General features: G+C 41.4%; 1 protein-coding gene and 2 non-coding genes across 3 annotated transcripts; all 3 read left to right on the forward strand.

The window, feature by feature from the left end:
- The first annotated feature begins 5,301 nt into the window (after positions 1-5,301).
- Positions 5,302-10,291, forward strand: RPS3A (ribosomal protein S3A). The gene is made up of 6 exons (XM_058550184.1): positions 5,302-5,408; positions 6,177-6,280; positions 6,666-6,853; positions 9,019-9,227; positions 9,831-9,940; positions 10,126-10,291. The coding sequence occupies exons 1-6, from the start codon at positions 5,347-5,349 to the stop codon at positions 10,245-10,247; spliced, it is 795 nt and encodes a 264-aa protein (XP_058406167.1). The 5' UTR covers positions 5,302-5,346; the 3' UTR covers positions 10,248-10,291.
- On the forward strand, positions 7,561-7,633 carry LOC131411638 (small nucleolar RNA SNORD73). The gene has a single exon (XR_009221620.1). It is a non-coding gene; the product is annotated as a small nucleolar RNA SNORD73 (small nucleolar RNA).
- Positions 9,534-9,602, forward strand: LOC131411639 (small nucleolar RNA SNORD73). Its single transcript, XR_009221621.1, has one exon. It is a non-coding gene; the product is annotated as a small nucleolar RNA SNORD73 (small nucleolar RNA).
- Positions 10,292-17,274: the final 6,983 nt, after the last annotated feature.

Consider the following 17,274-nt stretch of genomic DNA (forward strand, 5'->3'; position numbering starts at 1 on the left):
TTATAAATCACAGTATCACAGATGTATTAAAGAGAATGGAGGTTTCCATGAGGAAGGAGAAGGGAAAGAGAGCTGGAACCACCAGAGTATGATATTTGACTATAAAACTGCAGGATTGGCATTTAAAAATTTTAAAAAGATCAAACATTGGGATATTTCATGAATAATATTCACTTTAGAAATTATATCTTTAATTTTTAAATAACAGCTTTATTGAGCTATAACTCCCATACCACAAAGTATACCTTTTATACCATAAATTGTATACCTTTTAAGGTATATAATTGAATGTTTTTAGTATATTCATAGAGTTGTGGAAACATCCCCACTATATAACTCATTTTTATATTTATTTAAAAATTATTCATTTTATACTTAATATCATAGGAAACTCAACAAGAACAGAAGAAAAAAATAATGCCACCCTAATACAAGGATGTTGATTTCCTCTGAGTCTGGAATAGATGGGCTTACCAAATAACCTGGGAGATTTTATTTTTATTTTATCTATTTATTTTTATTTTTTTTGGTGAGGAAGATTGGCCCTCAGCTAACATCTGTTGCCAATCTTCCTCTTTTTTCTTCGAGGTAGACTGGCCCTCAGCTAACATCTGTCCAATCTTCCTCTATTTTGTATGTGGGACGCTGCCACAACATGGCTTAATGAGTGATATGTAGGTCCATGCCTGGGATCTGAACCCATGAACCCTGGACCCCAAAGCAAGTGCACGAACTTAACCACTATGCCACTGCGCCAGCCCTTCAGGGAGATTTTAAACTGGTAAAGTTTCTTGTTTTTGATATGTCTTTTTTCACTGCATTTGTCTTTTGTATAGTTATAATCAAGATGTACATAAATTTTGTATCCTGCATTGACCACTTTATCATTAACATTTTCTATATGTCTAAATAATGTTCATACTCATAATTTATAATGGCTGTATAACCATCTACCAAGTGGATGTGTCATAATTTACTTAACCATCCCCTTATTTTAAAGATTTAGGTTATTTCTAATCTTCTAATTTCATGATTAAGACTCTGTATATTATCTTTACACATTTAGGTTTTTTCCAATTTTGGATTATTTCCTTATAATATATTTGCAGACGGCATCAGGACTTTGACGGCTGTTGAATCATACTGTTAAATTACTTTTCAAATCGCTTATCATTGTAAAATAACAAGTACAAATGAGAGAGCACTGATTTCACTGCAATCTGGTTAGGACTTAGTAATATCATTTAAGCATTTTAAATAATGCCATCAGTAAAAAAACACCTAAAATTTGCATTTATCAGGATGATGAACAGATATAGAATTTTAAAATTTAAGATAACAAAGTAAGATTTCCTTAAATTTCTCCATCTATGAGAGAAATTTCTAACCATGAGCTAAATAAATGACCTACTATATCCCAAGCTCCCAAACTAAAATTCTATTTAAAATGCTATTCTTTTTAGTAAGGAATTACTTGTCCAAAAGAGAAGAGAGAGAGAAAAAAAAAGGAATACACAATATAAACAAATACCAAGTTACTTTTGCCCTAAGGGTACTTCTTGGTTTCAGAAAATTGGAACATTTATTTGGACAGCCACTCTGGGTGACAGGGATATGAATCTAATCGCAGGTCCACAGAACATGTGAAGTCTAACAGGACATCCTCCTCTCAATAAACTGTGACCTTAAAGGGGTACACCCTCAAGATAAGAGCTGAATCCAGAGTAGCACAGCTCCTAGAAGGAATTACAGCTGGGTCTGAACTTCCTGGGTTGCCCAGGAAGCCTAAAGCCACAAGCTGTTAAATGCCTGCAAGACTCCAGCAGAAGGATATGTATATCCTTTCTGGAAGAGGGCATCTTCACCCTAGGCCTCAAATTATTCCCACAAATAAGTTTTCAAATGCAATAAGCAGTGCAGAAAGATAACTAGGAATTTAAGAAAACTAGACTCTATGAGGGAGAACTAGCACAAAAATAGACAACAGAAACAGACCGGCAGAGACTTCAGATACTGAAACTATCATACAGTCACTGTAAAACAATCATGGTTACTGGGTTTAAATCTATATTGAAGATACCTGCAAAGAATAAGAAACTACAAAGTGACATAAATTAAAAAAGAAATGGAACTTTTAAAAATAAAAAACACAATAATCAAAATTCAAAAGTCATTGGATGGATTTAATAGTCACAGATGAAAAGAAAATTAATGAAACAAAAGTAACACCTTACTAGGTTTGATATATTGTTAAATTTTTCTGTTCCATTTTATTCTATCTGAATTTCGAAATTCTCAGATAGTTGAGACCCAATAAATTGTTTCACACCCTCTATGCTATCTTTTCTTCTCCTGTTTTCCTTTTTTTTTTGAGGAAGATTACCCCTGCGCTAACATCTGTTGCCAATCTTCCTCTTTTTTTTCTTTTTTTCTCCCCAAAGCCCCAGTACATAGTTGTGTATCACAGTTGCAGAGTTGTAGCTCTTCTATATGGGACGCCGCCTTAGCATGGCTTGATCCGCTGGTGAGTAGGTCCGCACCCAGGATCCGAACCAGTGAACCCCAGGTCACGGAAGTGGAACGAGAGAACTTAATGGCTACACCACCGGGCCAGCCCCCTATGCTATCTTTTATTCAATATAATTAAATTAAAACTGATGATTACACCATTTAACCTAACAGTATCAGGGAAACAATTTTTTTTTTAAAAAGCTTTTATTACAAAACAAAGTTGAAGGCTGAAATACCTACCTCTGACAAATCCCTTAGGTGCTGGTGTCGCTAGAACAAACTAGATGCAGCTGACTTCATTAATGCCTCCCCTGTGGCTTTTTCACTCTTGGGCAGAAAGAAGAATCAGACCAGGAAAAAAGTAAGTTTGGTTTTTATTCTGGAGTAGGTATCCTGGGGTCTACAACACTTTTCATCGGTAAAGCTTTAAACTAGTGAACTGCCACCTATGAAGTACACACAGTCCAGGTTACTGTAAGTATAGAATTAATACAGAGTTTATTAGACTCAATATTATATTTGGAAGGACTCATTGATTTCACTGGTCACTAGTTTTCACCAGTCTGCAATGAGACAAGAAAAATAACATTTATGAAGTTTCTCATAAAGCTGATTTATTTGTTTAAAAGAGCTGACTTTTCAGATGATACGTCCTCTATTTTTATTTTGGGGGTCAAAATATAATTTTAAAATGAAATGATGCTGATAGTAAACAGCAGTTGTTTTTGTTTTCATTTTATAGCTTGGTGAAATTTAAAAACTGCAGTCCTGGGCCGGCCCCGTGGCTTAGCAGTTAAGTGCGCATGCTCCGCTACTGGCGGCCCGGGTTTGGATCCCGGGCGAGCACCAACGCACCCCTTCTCCGGCCATGCTGGGGCCGCGTCCCATATACAGCAACTAGAAGGATGTGCAGCTATGACATACAACTATCCACTGGGGCTTTGGGGGAAAAACAAATAAGTAAAATTATTAAAAACAAACCAAACAAAAAAAAACTGCAGTCCTGTTGGTTCCCAAAATTATTGTGAAAATCTGGGTTGATCCACCAAGTCCAAAAGAGTGGGAACACCACTGACGGCATCTACCTCTTCTTTGTTCATCCAACAAACATTTTCAGGGCCTACTATGTGCTAAGAGATGGGGCACAAATAAGAAAACGACTGCACTGTATGCCCTCCTGCTCACAGTGAGAAAGGGACACTTTTCAGCAACAGCTACAAGAAGTTGTGTAGTGCTAAGTCTTCCAGGAGCGGGTCTGAGGGAGAGCCTGTCTGTCTGGGGAATCAGTCTCTTACTGAAAGAAGCAATGAAGCTGACTGTCTTGAAAAATGTACAGCTATTTGCCTGCTGATGAGGGAAAAAGAGTGAAGGCCAGAGAAAACTGTTTCGTCCAGGGAATTTTAAATAGTTCTAGATGGCTGGAGTTGGGGTACCTGGTAAAGGCTAAAAGGTGGTAAGGATGAAGAGGGATGAGTAGGGCCAGATAGAAGAGTTTTTGTAGGCTTGCTAAGGCTTTTGATTTTTTTAATTGCGGTAAAAAAACACGTAACATAAAATTCACCATTTTAACCATTTTTAAGTATACAGTTCAGTAGAGTTAAGTATACTCATAGCATTATGAAATAAGGACTTGGACTTTACCCTGTAAGCAACTGAGATTAATGGAATGATTGAAAGATTTCAGGACAGGATTGGAGATCGAGGAAGATTGTTTTAGAAGGTGGCGGTGGGAGCGGGGCGGGGGTGGAGGCTAGAAGGGCTGGAAGGTATTACAGGCTTTAAAGGCTGTGGGGGCATTGAGAGAGGGAGTCGATTTCTGGCTCTGTCATGGGTTTTCTTGCCAGAGGGGAAGTCAGAGAAGGGAACTCACAGACCTCTGGCTGAGGACCAAGCTCGTATGCGCCAGCTTTCCGGGGGCTGCGCATTTGAAGCTAGCGGGCCACATCTAGGCCGCTATCTTGTTAAACCCCTACAATTAAAAAAAAAAACAAAAAAAAAACCTGTTCTTGGATTAGTTGCAAAAATTGAAAAATTTGGGGATTTTCACACAAAATAATTTCCAGCTTTTCTGGAAAAATCAAAACATCTGGGAACGCTGGACCCAGAGTCCCTCAGGGAAACAATCAGCTGAGTTCACTCCACCTTTTTTTTTTCTTTCAATGTTATAGCAGCGTATAAGAAATATAAAGAAAAATACACAAATAAGTGTAGCTTGATGGATGTTCACAAAGCGAACGTACCCCACTAACCAGCACCCATATCGACAACCAGAACGTTACTAGTATTTCCGAAGTGATACTTATTTAACCCTACTAACAATCTTATGAGGTAGATTATATTACTATCTCCATTTTTAATTACGGGGAAACTGAAGCATAGGTCATAAGGCTTAATATTGCTGAAACTACCATTTGAACCTGGATCCGCTGTTTGATTCCAAATCCCACGCTTCGAGAAACAACACGTTTGAAAGTGAGACGGCGAGTTCAGCTTTGAGCGACGTTGACTGGGCCTTTCCTTCCACAGAAACTTACTTCCGGTCGTCGGAGCCACGGAAAGCCCCGGCAACCAGAAGGCTGCACCTCAGGCCGCCAGAGCGCCCCTCTCCGGAGCGCACCCTCCCAGGGAGCGGCCCGCCACATGCTGCGCTGTCTCCCCACACGCGAGGGCGCTGGCGCAGTTCCAGTCGGAAGAGTGGCCCTTTCTGTTCTCGCGATATTTTTGAGGCCGGGAAAACGCAGGATCGAAGGTCACGTAGACGGCGCGCCCCGCCCCGTACAGCGTAAGTTCTCGCGCGAGTTGTACTTCCGCCCTTTTGGCTCTCTGAGCAGCGCCATGGCGGTCGGCAAGAACAAGCGCCTGACGAAAGGCGGCAAAAAGGGAGCCAAGAAGAAAGTGTAAGTGGCGACTGTTGTGTCCCCCGGCTTTTTGGGGTCCTGCTGGTGTCGGCGGGCGGGTTCTGGATCGCGGCGAGGGGCGGATGGCGAGGATGCCAGTTGGATTGCTCGGGCCGTGCCGGGTTGGTAAACGCCGAACCGCGGCCTGGCGGATCTGGGTGCTGCGTCGCGGCGGGCCGGCTCCCTTTCCCCTGGCCTTCTGGGTCTTGTGCGCTCCTCTTTTCAGCCACATTGTTCTCGTGACTCGAGCCCGGCATGTTCCATATTGCGTGCTCACGGGCCTCGTAAATTCCACGGGTAATCGCTGCCACTCCAGGAGCTGGAGTTGAGGAAGGCACGCTTCTTGTCCACCCAGGACCCTACACTCCTCCTCTGCTTGGGCCGGGTGGAACCTGGGAGATCCTAATAGGCTCGCGTGAGGCCCTGAAGAGCCTGGGTTACCAGTACGTGTCTTCATGTACCAGTAAAGTTCGAGAGATGTGCATGTTATTTGGAGGCATTGCTGTCTGTGTAGTCGAAGGACCGATGGGGGTGGGGAGTGTGTACGTTTGTGGCATAGTTTTCTCAAAGCATCCGGTCTGTACGGTGAAACAGACGTAGTGGGAAGAGCTAAATTTACAAATGCGCCCCTCACCTCACTGTGAGAGAAATAGTTTACTCTGGTGTCCACATGCCAGTTAGCCCTTTAAAATGATCAGAATGAGGAGAGTAAAAAAAATCAAGAACTACGTGATCTGCGATAAAACCTAAGCATTTTTTTAAATCCAGGGTTGATCCATTTTCTAAGAAAGATTGGTATGATGTGAAAGCACCAGCTATGTTCAATATAAGAAATATCGGGAAAACGTTAGTCACGAGAACTCAAGGAACCAGTGAGTATCTTATTCTTGGTTTGTATTTTTCTTAAATTGAGACGTGTGTATGTTGGTCTCCTGTTGGTCCTGGTGAGACTTGAAGGAAATGTCAGCTCTTGGTTGCAGCTTTGGACCTCGTGGTGCTTGTTTTTTGGTACAACACTTGTAGAAGCATTGTGGTGCTTTTAGAATCACTAAGAAAATGTGCATGGGTAGTTTTGTGCTTCTAATGAGCACTGTCAGTAAATTATTGGTGTCTAGATGGACTTGGTTAAAAAAGTTAAGGTGTTTATAATTTACCATTAATTTAATAATCTCAACTTTATGTATGAGCATTATTTTATTTGGCTTGACTTTGCTTTTGTGGTTCCTAATGTTAAGACAATTGATTCTTGTTTTATAGAAATCGCATCTGATGGCCTCAAGGGTCGTGTTTTTGAAGTGAGCCTTGCTGATCTGCAGAATGATGAAGTTGCCTTTAGAAAATTCAAGCTAATTACTGAGGATGTTCAGGGCAAAAACTGCCTAACTAACTTCCATGGCATGGATCTTACTCGTGACAAAATGTGCTCCATGGTCAAAAAGTGGCAGGTGAGAACAGAAGTTTTAGAGTGCATGGTCATGTGGCTGGCATGACCAAGAATGTCATGGTGTAATGACAGGAAGGAGCAAATCATGTGATTGAGGTTTAGGTTTCATTTTAAATCCTGGATGTTTTCTTGCTATTATTGAGTGCTGACTGTGGGATTGTCACTCCTGAACTTGAGCAACAGCTGAGCAAGCCATGTTCCTCCTATTCGTTTAAATTGAGTTCAAGATTTAATCCTGGGTTATCGTCAAAGTTAGTTTTCTTGCTGCATGTATTAGTGGCTGGTTGGGGTCTAGGTGCAGGTTTGCAGTTTTCGCCTATCTTGAGAATATCTTTAGACCTCGAAACTCAGTGAATTTTATAGTGAAAGGGTGGATTGGGCTAGTCTTGATTACCTCTGGTAATATAGCATAATAGGAGTGGGAGAGTCTCTGGTGTGAGGTTGAAATCTTGGCTTCATTTCCCAGTTGTGTTCTCTTTGGCAAGTAACTTAAAGCTTCCTAAGCCTTAGTTTCTTTATCTGTAAAATGTAGGTAAGAGTATCATCTCATGGAGTTATGAGGATGAAATAAAAGATCCATTTAAACATGCTTAGTATAGTGCTTGGCACAGAAAGATTTAGTGAACAGTGGTATTATTACAGGAAATAATTACATTGGTTCAGATGTGTCTGGCTAACCATCCAGTTTGGGGATATTTTGTATGTGGGAATGAATGATGACAAGATGTTTCGGTCCCAGATGATACATACTGATTATACCGTTACATTTATTTCTGACATTCCCCTAAGGTTTTATGGTTGCATTTCTGGAAATATTTAAGATCCTTTGGCTATCATTGTATTATATTCATTTTTTAAACTGAGGTATAAAATTTACAAAATGCAAAGAAGACAATTCAGTCACTACCTGAGATTGTTCTTTTCTTCTGGTGAGGAAGATTAGCCCTGAGCTAACATTTGCTGCCCATCTTCCTCTACTTGATATGTGGAATGCCGCCACAGCATGGCTTGAGTGGCGTGTAGGTCTGTGCCTGGGATCCGAACCTGCAAACCCTGGGCCGCCGAAGCTGAGTGCACGAACTTAACCACTATGCCACCTGGCCGGCCATAAGATTGTTTTTTAAGTTTAGGCAATAATATGACTAATTATGGATATTTTTATTCTGTTTTAACTGTGAAATTGAATATTTAATCCTAGGCATGGATTTAGTTTGGAACATAAAGACCATTTAAAAATATGTGCATTTTAGTATTGTTACAACAACATTTCACCTATTCAGAACACATTTTTTAAAACGGTGGAGCAGGGCCGGCCCCATGGCGTAGGGGTTAAGTTCAGTGCACTCCGCTTTGGCAGCCGGGGTTTGCAGGTTCAGATCCTGGCGGGGACCTACACCACTCGTCAGTTATGCTGTGGCAGCGACCCACAAAGAGGAAGATTGGAGGGGCCAGCCCAGTGGTGCAAGCGGTTAAGTGCGTGCGCTCCGCTGCAGCGGCCCGGGGTTCGCCGGTTTGGGTCCCGAGCGTGCACCAATGCCCTGCTTCGCAAGCCATGCTGTGGCAGTGTCCCATATAAAGTGGAGGAAGATGGGCATGGATGTTAGCCCAGGGCCAGTCTTCCTCAGCAAAAAGAGGAGGATTGGCAGATGTTAGCTCAGGGCTGATCTTCCTCATAAAAAAAAAGAAAAAAACAAAGAGGAAGATTGGCACAGATGTTAGCGCAGGGCTAATCTTCCTCAGCAAAAAAAAAAGAAGTGCAGATGTCTTTATTGTAGAGTCTCTCTTAGAACCTGTTTTCCTCTTATCTTGCGGAGTTGTACAGTTGATTAGAGGGGAGGGCAGGCTGTTAGAGGCTGGCATGTATATGTACAAGGTGTGGAGTGGATGCTGTTGATACAGTGATAGTGGGGATAGAGAAGTCACCTAGAGAGGAGGAGGGAAGACAGTTGAGAGGCTGTGGTATTTATTTAATTGGATATGAAGGATAGTAAGGATTTGGGGTAATGTAAGATTACAAGGAAGTTAATTCTGTAAATTAGACATGTAACTTATGCTTTATATTGTGTGATGAATACTTGATCTTCCAGCTTTTTTATATTAGAGTTTAAGGGATGAAATTGATAACATTAAAACCTGGTGTGTCTGACAGTGTCTTCTTTTCACTAGACCATGATTGAAGCTCATGTTGATGTCAAGACTACCGATGGTTATTTGCTTCGTCTGTTCTGTGTTGGTTTTACTAAAAAACGCAACAATCAGATTCGGAAGACCTCTTATGCTCAGCACCAGCAGGTCCGCCAAATCAGGAAGAAGATGATGGAAATCATGACCCGAGAGGTGCAGACAAATGACTTAAAAGAAGTGGTCAATAAATTGTAAGTATTGCTTTCCCTCACACAACACAACCTGGAATCTCTGACAGTCTCTCAGATGAGGGAAAGCACATGAGACAAGGTGGAGTCAGATCAGTGTTTAAATCCTGTCTGTGAAACCGCCTAGCTACATCCCTTGAAATAAAAGCATGTTAAATACTCAGTAACTGTTATTTGGTTTCTTTATCCTTTTTTTTGGATGAAGCTATCGCAAGGCATTTAGTGAGACTTGAAGCACAGGAAATGCTCTTGCCTTAATTGGAAAGTACAGTGAGTAGACAAAACCTTCCACAAACAATTATATATGGGAATAAGTGATGACAGAATGTTTCGGTCCCAGATGTCCAGTGATAAAACTGTTAACATTTTTCTGATGTTCCCATGCAGTTGGCTAAGAGAGTGTAATGGAAAAGGCATAAGGCTTGGACTCAGAAGGCTCAAATGCTAACTTGACTACTGAGCCTTCTAACTAGCTGTATAATTCAAATCATTTAACCTTCACCTGTAAAAGGGGCGGTAATAGACTATTTTGCATGAGGATTCGTGTGGGTTAAATGAGTTATTATATGTGTAGGTTTATTCTAATCTATCACTACTGGTTTGCAGGATTCCAGACAGTATTGGAAAGGACATAGAAAAGGCTTGCCAATCTATTTATCCACTCCACGATGTCTTTGTTAGAAAAGTAAAAATGCTAAAGAAGCCCAAGTTTGAATGTAAGTGAAAAATCACAGGATTCCTGAAAGAAAAAATTGTGTGGCCAAATATATTGTTTGGTGTTTTGTTTTTGTGACTTTCAGGCCAGATGATGGCTTTTTTTTTCTGTCATGCCTACATAGTATTGAAGGACCATTGTTTCAAGATACGGTCTACTCTAACAGAATTTTTCTTCCTTTTAAAGTGGGAAAACTCATGGAGCTTCATGGTGAAGGTAGCAGTTCTGGAAAAGCTACTGGGGATGAGACAGGTGCTAAAGTTGAACGAGCTGATGGATATGAGCCACCAGTCCAAGAATCTGTTTAAAATTCAGACTTTTAATGGAGACGAATAAAAAATCTTATTTGTGATGTTTTATTTCTGGTCATTCTTTTTAAATAATCCGATAGCTTGGTGAATCAGATATTCTGAATTGATAGTAGCATGGTGGACATGTCTGACTTGAATGGATTTTATCCGTTGCTCTTAGATACTAACTGGCTGAGAGGGTAGTGATTTATTTTAAAGCTGTAGTGATGAGGAAGCATTACAGGTGGTTAATAAAAGGAACCCTTTCTTTACATGGCTTAAGTTTTTAGATGGTTCTCAGAACCATCTGGAAGGCTTGTTAAAACAGATTGCAGGGCCCTACCCCCAGAGCTTCTGATTGAGTCGTGCTAGGGTGAGGCCTGAAATTTTGCGTTTTTAATAAGTTCTCAGGTAATGCTGATGGCCAGGGACTACACTTTGAGAACTGCTGTGCTAGACAGATTGAATAATGGAAAGGGAAGAGCCCCTTGACTTTTTGGGGGGGTGGGTGAGGAAGATCAGCCCTGAGCTAACATCCATGCCAATCCTCTTTTTGCTGAGGAAGACTGGCCCTGGGCTAAGGTCTGTGCCCATCTTCCTCCACTTTATATGGGATGCCACCACAGCATGGCCTGACAAGCGGTGCAGGCCCAGGATCCGAACCTGGGCTGCCAGCAGCGGAGGGTGCGCACTTAACCACTACACCACGGGGGCAGTGTCCCTCGTTGATTTTTAGTTTCGTTTTTTTTTTAAATCCAAATGCTGTCTTCTTTCTCTAGCTGTAAAATGCCCCGGTGTGCACCTGCACTGTGAAGCTAAACTTGGCTAGAGAAATTGGTTATTGATCTGTTAATAAGGGGGCATTTAATGCTGCCTACTATACAGTATTGCTTCTCTAGTCACCCATTCTGTTCTATACCCCTTCTCTCAAACCTCCAGCTTTCTCATTGTTGCTCAGCTGATGACCTTAAAATCATGAAGAAAGTTTCAAGTAGATGAGAAAACAACCTCACGAATTCCCATTACTTCCACCCTGCCATCTATGCATGGGTTCACATTTTCTGCCTTCCCTCTTGTCACTGAGTGAATTGTACTAGGAAAGCCTTTCTAGTTGAGCATCAAATCCCACCTCTTGCCTAATCAATTTCATGGTTCCAACAATTCTCACCTTTATTGATATTCCTTCTTCCAATCCCATAAGCATAGAAACAAATCCTCTACCCTTCCAGGTATCATCCTACTCAAACCACTTATACCAAAGCTTAAAAGGGTTAACCATATTTTTTGTATGTAATTTTACTTTTCTTGAGTCTGCTGCAATTCGGCTTTTCCCCTCACACCACTCAAGGGAAGCAGTTGCTGTCATGATTACCAGTGACTTTGTTGCTAGATCCAGTGGTCCATCTTTGGCCTTCATTTTATTTGGCTTCTGTTGGTAACATTTGATAGTTGATTTCCTCCTGTTTTTCTTAACTGCCTTCCAGAATCACCTCAAAGTTTTCCTACATCATTGGCTACTCCTTTGCTAGTTCATCTCAGACCTTAGTGTTGGAGAGCCCTAGGGCTTAGTCCTTGGACATTTAGCAGTCTCTAGATAATCTTACTCAATTTCTTAGTTTTAAATAAACTGACTCCTAGATTTTTATTTCTAGCCTATACCCTTTGAACTCCAGGTTTGTGTATCCAACTGCCTACTTGATAGTTTCATTTGGATGTCAGATAGGTATTTCACATTTAACATGGTAAATGTTTAAAATGGTATTTCTAATCTCAACAATTCTACTCACCCTTCCATTTTAGGCCAAAATCTCCTGTGGTCATCCTTGACAGTTCATTCAAAATATATCTGGAATCTAACCATTTCTTACCACCTCCGTTGCTATCACTTTGGAGCAAGCCATTATTAGCACCATGACTGTTAATTGCCTAGCTGGTCTCTGAGTCCTCTAGTGCAATTTTATTTTAGATGGTCAGTTCACCCGAAAGGTCCCATGTGATCTTGCCTCTGACCTGTCTCTTACTACCATTCTCCTTATTCTTCTAGCTAAACTGCCCTCACGGTTCCTGAATGAGCTAGGTGCAATCTTAGGGCTTTTGCACTTGTTTTCCCTGTGCTTAGAATACTCTCCCTTAGGGCCGGCCCCGTGGCTTAGTGGTTAAGTGCGCGCACTCCACTACCGGCGCCCCGGGTTTGGATCCCGGGTGCGCACCGACGCACTGCTTGTCCGGCCATGCTGAGGCTGTGTCCCACATACAGCAACTAGAAGGATGTGCAGCTATGACATACAACTATCTACTGGGGCTTTGGGGGAAAAATAAAATTATAAAAAAAAAAAATACTCTCCCTTAGATGCCATGGAGCTTGCTCCTTTTAAGTCTCAGCAGACCCTGATGATGTTTGTCTTATTAAAAATTGTACCTTATTCTACACTATTTCCCCTGTTATTTTTTTCTATAATTTTACTTGTGTCTACTAGAAAAACTGGAGGACAGTGCTTTTTTGAGCCTGCTTCACTGCCCTACTCCCAGTGCCTAAAAGTTCAGTATTGAATAAAGGAATGAATAACATTCTCTACTGATAATCCCATAGTGAAGAAGCAACTGTTTCCAATAGAAGAGGTTACATTAGTTGTAGATTTGGGTTTCAAATGACGGGCTTTCTTTCCAGGGTGGACAGAAGTTGGGTCTAAAGAGGTCATTGAGGGTGGGGACCAGGAATAGGGTTATGTAAAGGGTGGTTTTCTTCTTGACGTTGGACATCATTTAGTGAGATAGGATATAATTGATAGTTAAGCTCCAGTCTGCTACATCTCTGAATAGGGCTTAGCACAGTTCTCTTTTGTCTTAGAAGGATTCATTTGAAAAGGGTTCCAGGGCCAGCCCCAGTGGCCTAGTGGTTAAATTTGGCATGCTCTGTTTGGTAGCCCAGGTTTGGTTCCCAGGCGCAGACCTACACCACTCATCTGTTGGTGGCCATGCTTTGGCGGTGGCTCATACAAAATAGAGGAAGGTTGGCAACACATGTTAGCTCAGGGCAAAACTTCCTTGGCAAAAAAAGAAAAAATGGGGTTCCAAAAAGAAAGTATTTTATTTTTTAAAAATGGTTTGGCCTGTTTGGTGATGAATTTTAGTCAAGTTACTTTCCCCACAGGCCAACTGGAAGGTGGTTAACATCCATCTAATGAAAAATACTGAAAGGGGTAACTCTAAGTTTCCCATTTAAGTATCTTAAATATACTGAATATGTAGATATTAAATATTCACAGATGGCTTTTCTCTACTTGATTCTTCTTGGAACAATTTTACATTGTTCTTTCATAGAACCCTCCATGGGTTCTTAAATGTGGAAGAGAAAGGCAGAAGAGGAGGCTGGGATAATGCGATGTGAGGACTCTGCCTGATGTCACTAGCTCTGAGGATGGAGAAAGAGGGCCATGGGCCAAGGGAAGTGAGTGGTCTCTAAAAGATGGAAAAGGCAAGGAAGTTCTCAGTGACATCATGGATGATAGAATATCCCATCATTATATATCCCACATTGCATGCACAATAGTCTCAAAATAACACTACCACCAATAGAATTACTGAGAACAGTTAAAAAAAAAATTTGGCTTATGGCCCACTAAGTTTTTATAGTTGTACCGTGTTAACACTGAACACATGGCCATTACTTATATTCTCACTTTTAGCCCTTATGTCGTCTCAGTGCTACAGGTATATGTTCTTAATGGCCACTTCCAGTCCTTAGTTTGACAGCTCTCTACTTATTTTGGTTGAAGCTTGTTCTCTGGTCAGTTCTTCAGGAAGTTCTCATGGCAACAATATTTTCCGAGTTCTTGCATGTTGAGTACAGTCTGTCAGTGTGCTTTATACCTGGAAGTCACTTTTATTGGGTATAAATTCTTGATTGACTCTTTCTTTGAGCATCTTAAATATGCTGCTCCATTTTCTTCTGGCGTAAAGCATTGCTAATGAAAGTCTGATGATAATCTAATTTTCTTTTCCTTATTAGTCACTTTCTAGTTTTAGCTAGAAGCCCAAAGAATTTTTTGTTTCTTTAAAACAAAAAAATAATTTTATAAAATATGTCTTGGTAGTGGTTCTTCTGATTGAATAGCCTCAGATATGCAATATACTCTCTTAATATATAGTTTCAATTTGTTTTTCAGTAAAGTTTTCCTAAATTATAGTTTTTAGCATTTGTTCTTTTCCCTTGATTTGTTTTCTTTATTGGGGACTTCTTGGACTATGATCTTCTGGCAGCTGTTCTTGTCCTTAACGATCCATGTGATAAACAACTTGGGCTGTATTTCTGGAAGGGGTTGGCTAATTACTACCCATGGGCTAAATCTGGCCAGTTTCTGTTTTTGAATGGCCTACAAGCTAAGAAAGGCTGAAAAAAATATATTTTACTACATGTGAAAACTGTATGAAATTCAAATTTCAGTATCCACAAGTGAAGTTTCATTGGAACACACCACACTCATTCATCTTTATGTGTTGTCAATTGCTGCCTTTTGCACTACAGAGGCAGAGTTGAGTAGATGCGACAGAGCCCAACCATATGTGGCACACTCATCACATTAAGGAGCAGCACTTTGCAAATTGCAGTGACATAGTTATAACTCAACGTTTTGAGTGCCACATGTATCACCTGTGTGAAAAGACATCTTCAAAGCTGCAATACTAAAATCTCATTACAAATCATTTGTTTCCTCTTATTATGCCTACATAATATCCTCAATTTTGCCCCTTGACCCTTTACAGAAAAAGCTTACTGATGCCTGCTGTAAATAAGGAAATAAAGCATTCAAATTCAACTGATAGGGTTTGGGCAAAACTTGCAATGAAGAAAAAGTTATTTTTTAATTTATAAAATGTTTTATGAATATTTATTTTGTGTGTGTGTGTGTGAAGTCTTCTGGGCCAGTTCAGTGTACTGTTATACCTTCCACTGCTAAACATGAGATTGATAATGTTACACGCTTGTGCTGTAAATGCTCATCAAGTTTCAGAGGAGATTATCCCATTCAGAGGACTGCTACTGTTAGAAGAGTGTCAGTGGACAACTGCCACTGGCCACCAGTGGGTGGGCCAGAATTTAACGCAAGGGCCTCTACCCTCTGATGTTCAAAGTTTTCACTATATAGATGATGTCCTGTTGGTTGGCAAGTCAGAATCCTCAATCTCATAGGCCTTGACTGGTTTTATCACACCCCCACCAAGAGGGGTGTTTGATACACCAATAAAATTCAAGGGCCTGCTCACCAAGTATAGTTTCTTGGAACTGTGTGGGTAGATTCACAATGCACCAGTCAAGGAAAAACTGCTGTCTCTTTGACCTGCCACCACCTAAAAGGAGGCCCAACTCCTTGGATGCTTTGGGTATTGGAGACAGTATGTGCCTCAGTAAACAGGCCTTTCTGGTCAACTAAAAACAGTGTGTTCTGGAGTGCAGCAGCCTTAGCATCTTCATTTTGCATGAAGTGGTGACAGCAACTCTTGGAAAACCATGTCTCCCACCCCTTCATCCAAAGCATAGCTGCTGGCTCAGTGGGGCCCTCACTTCACAGAGATCCCCTAAATACCTGGACCCAAATCACTGCTGCCTTAGCTAAGTTAAAAGCTGTCCACTGTGCTGCTGTGGCTGTCCAACCTCAGCACCAGCTACACAGAACTAAAGTGAACATGGTCACTGCTCAGTGGGCTGAACTCAAGGCCATTCTTACAGATCTGGCCAATACTTCCCTTGATGAACAGTCCCCTTTGTTGACTCTTGGGCTTTTGCCCATGGTCTACCCATCTAGTCTGCCACTTGAAAGACTATATTCAGGCAGACTAAAGATACCCCTTTTTGGGGGTGTAAATTGTGGGAACAAATTGTGGCTGCTAATGGGACCATCTGGGTCACTCATGTAGATGCTTATGGTAAATGCCAGTTCTCTGATATGACCTAGTAGAATCAAGCTGCTGATCAAGCCTGCACCACCCAGATTGCCCCATACGTGGCAACATGTCTACCATCACGTGCTGTGCACATGGTGAACACTTTCTCATGCATGCCAGACTTGTGACTCCTGCCAAAAGTTGTCTCGAGGTAAATGAGGCCATATTACACAGATTGGCTACTGACAGACCAACTACACTGGATCTCTGGCCACCTCTCAGGGCGACTGACTGATGGTGCCTCAGCACTGTTGACACATTTTTAAGTTATGATGTTGCTGTTCCAGTCCGATCAACTGACTTTGGCCACACAATTGTAGCCGTTGAAACTAATGTGTCCTATGTGTCATGTTAGTTTTCCAGACCACTTACAATCTGACAATAGGCACTTTTTTGTCACAAAGACCACCCAGCAATGAGCCAATAATGAGAGTATTTGATGGATATCTCACGGCTCCCTACCATCCAGATATCTAGCATTGTTGAGCATTAAAAAGGTTTCTGACTCTACTATCCTCACCTCCTCCTGTTCTATACAACTGAGTAAGGTAGTTGGATCACAGAATACAGTAATCCCCAGAAAAGGATCATCTTCTCTTGGTTGCCTCCTGGGTGATAATCAGGACAAAAGGTTTGGGTGGAAGTAGGGATGATTGAGGAAAAGATGAAATTATAGGTACCAATAATTTGTGTCAGTGGAGGGACGACAATAACCCTGGCACCTGGGGAGAAAACATCTTAGATCCCAGGAGGGAGGGAAGGGGAACAAAGAAGCACTTTTTGTTCCCTAGATCACCGTTTCTCAATCTTGGCACTATTGATAGTTTAGGCTGGATAATTCAGTGTTGTGAGGCACTGTCCTGTGCATTGTGGGATGTTTAGCAGTATTGCTGGCCTCTACCCACTAGATGCCAGTAGCACCTTTCCCCCAGTTGTGACAAATAAAAATACCTTCAGACATTGCCAAATGTCCCCTCTGGGGGGCAAAACTGCCCCCAGTTGAGAACCACTACGCTGAACCCAAAACTGCTACCCAAGTCAAGCGGCAGTTGCAGCTAACAGTCTGACCTGCTGCTGTGTTTGGCATCTGTCCATGGGCTCT

The sequence above is a fragment of the Diceros bicornis genome, chromosome 11, assembly GCF_020826845.1.
Source record: "Diceros bicornis minor isolate mBicDic1 chromosome 11, mDicBic1.mat.cur, whole genome shotgun sequence".
Classification (NCBI taxonomy): Eukaryota; Metazoa; Chordata; class Mammalia; order Perissodactyla; family Rhinocerotidae; genus Diceros; species Diceros bicornis.

Coding starts and splice junctions, on each gene's coding strand:
- RPS3A (XM_058550184.1), top strand. CDS start 5,347: ATGGCGGTCGGCAAGAACAAGCGCCTGACGAAAGGCGGCAAAAAGGGA. Junction 6,854..9,018: donor CCATGGTCAAAAAGTGGCAG/GTGAGAACAGAA, acceptor TCTTTTCACTAG/ACCATGATTGAAGCTCATGT. Junction 9,941..10,125: donor AAAGAAGCCCAAGTTTGAAT/GTAAGTGAAAAA, acceptor TTCCTTTTAAAG/TGGGAAAACTCATGGAGCTT.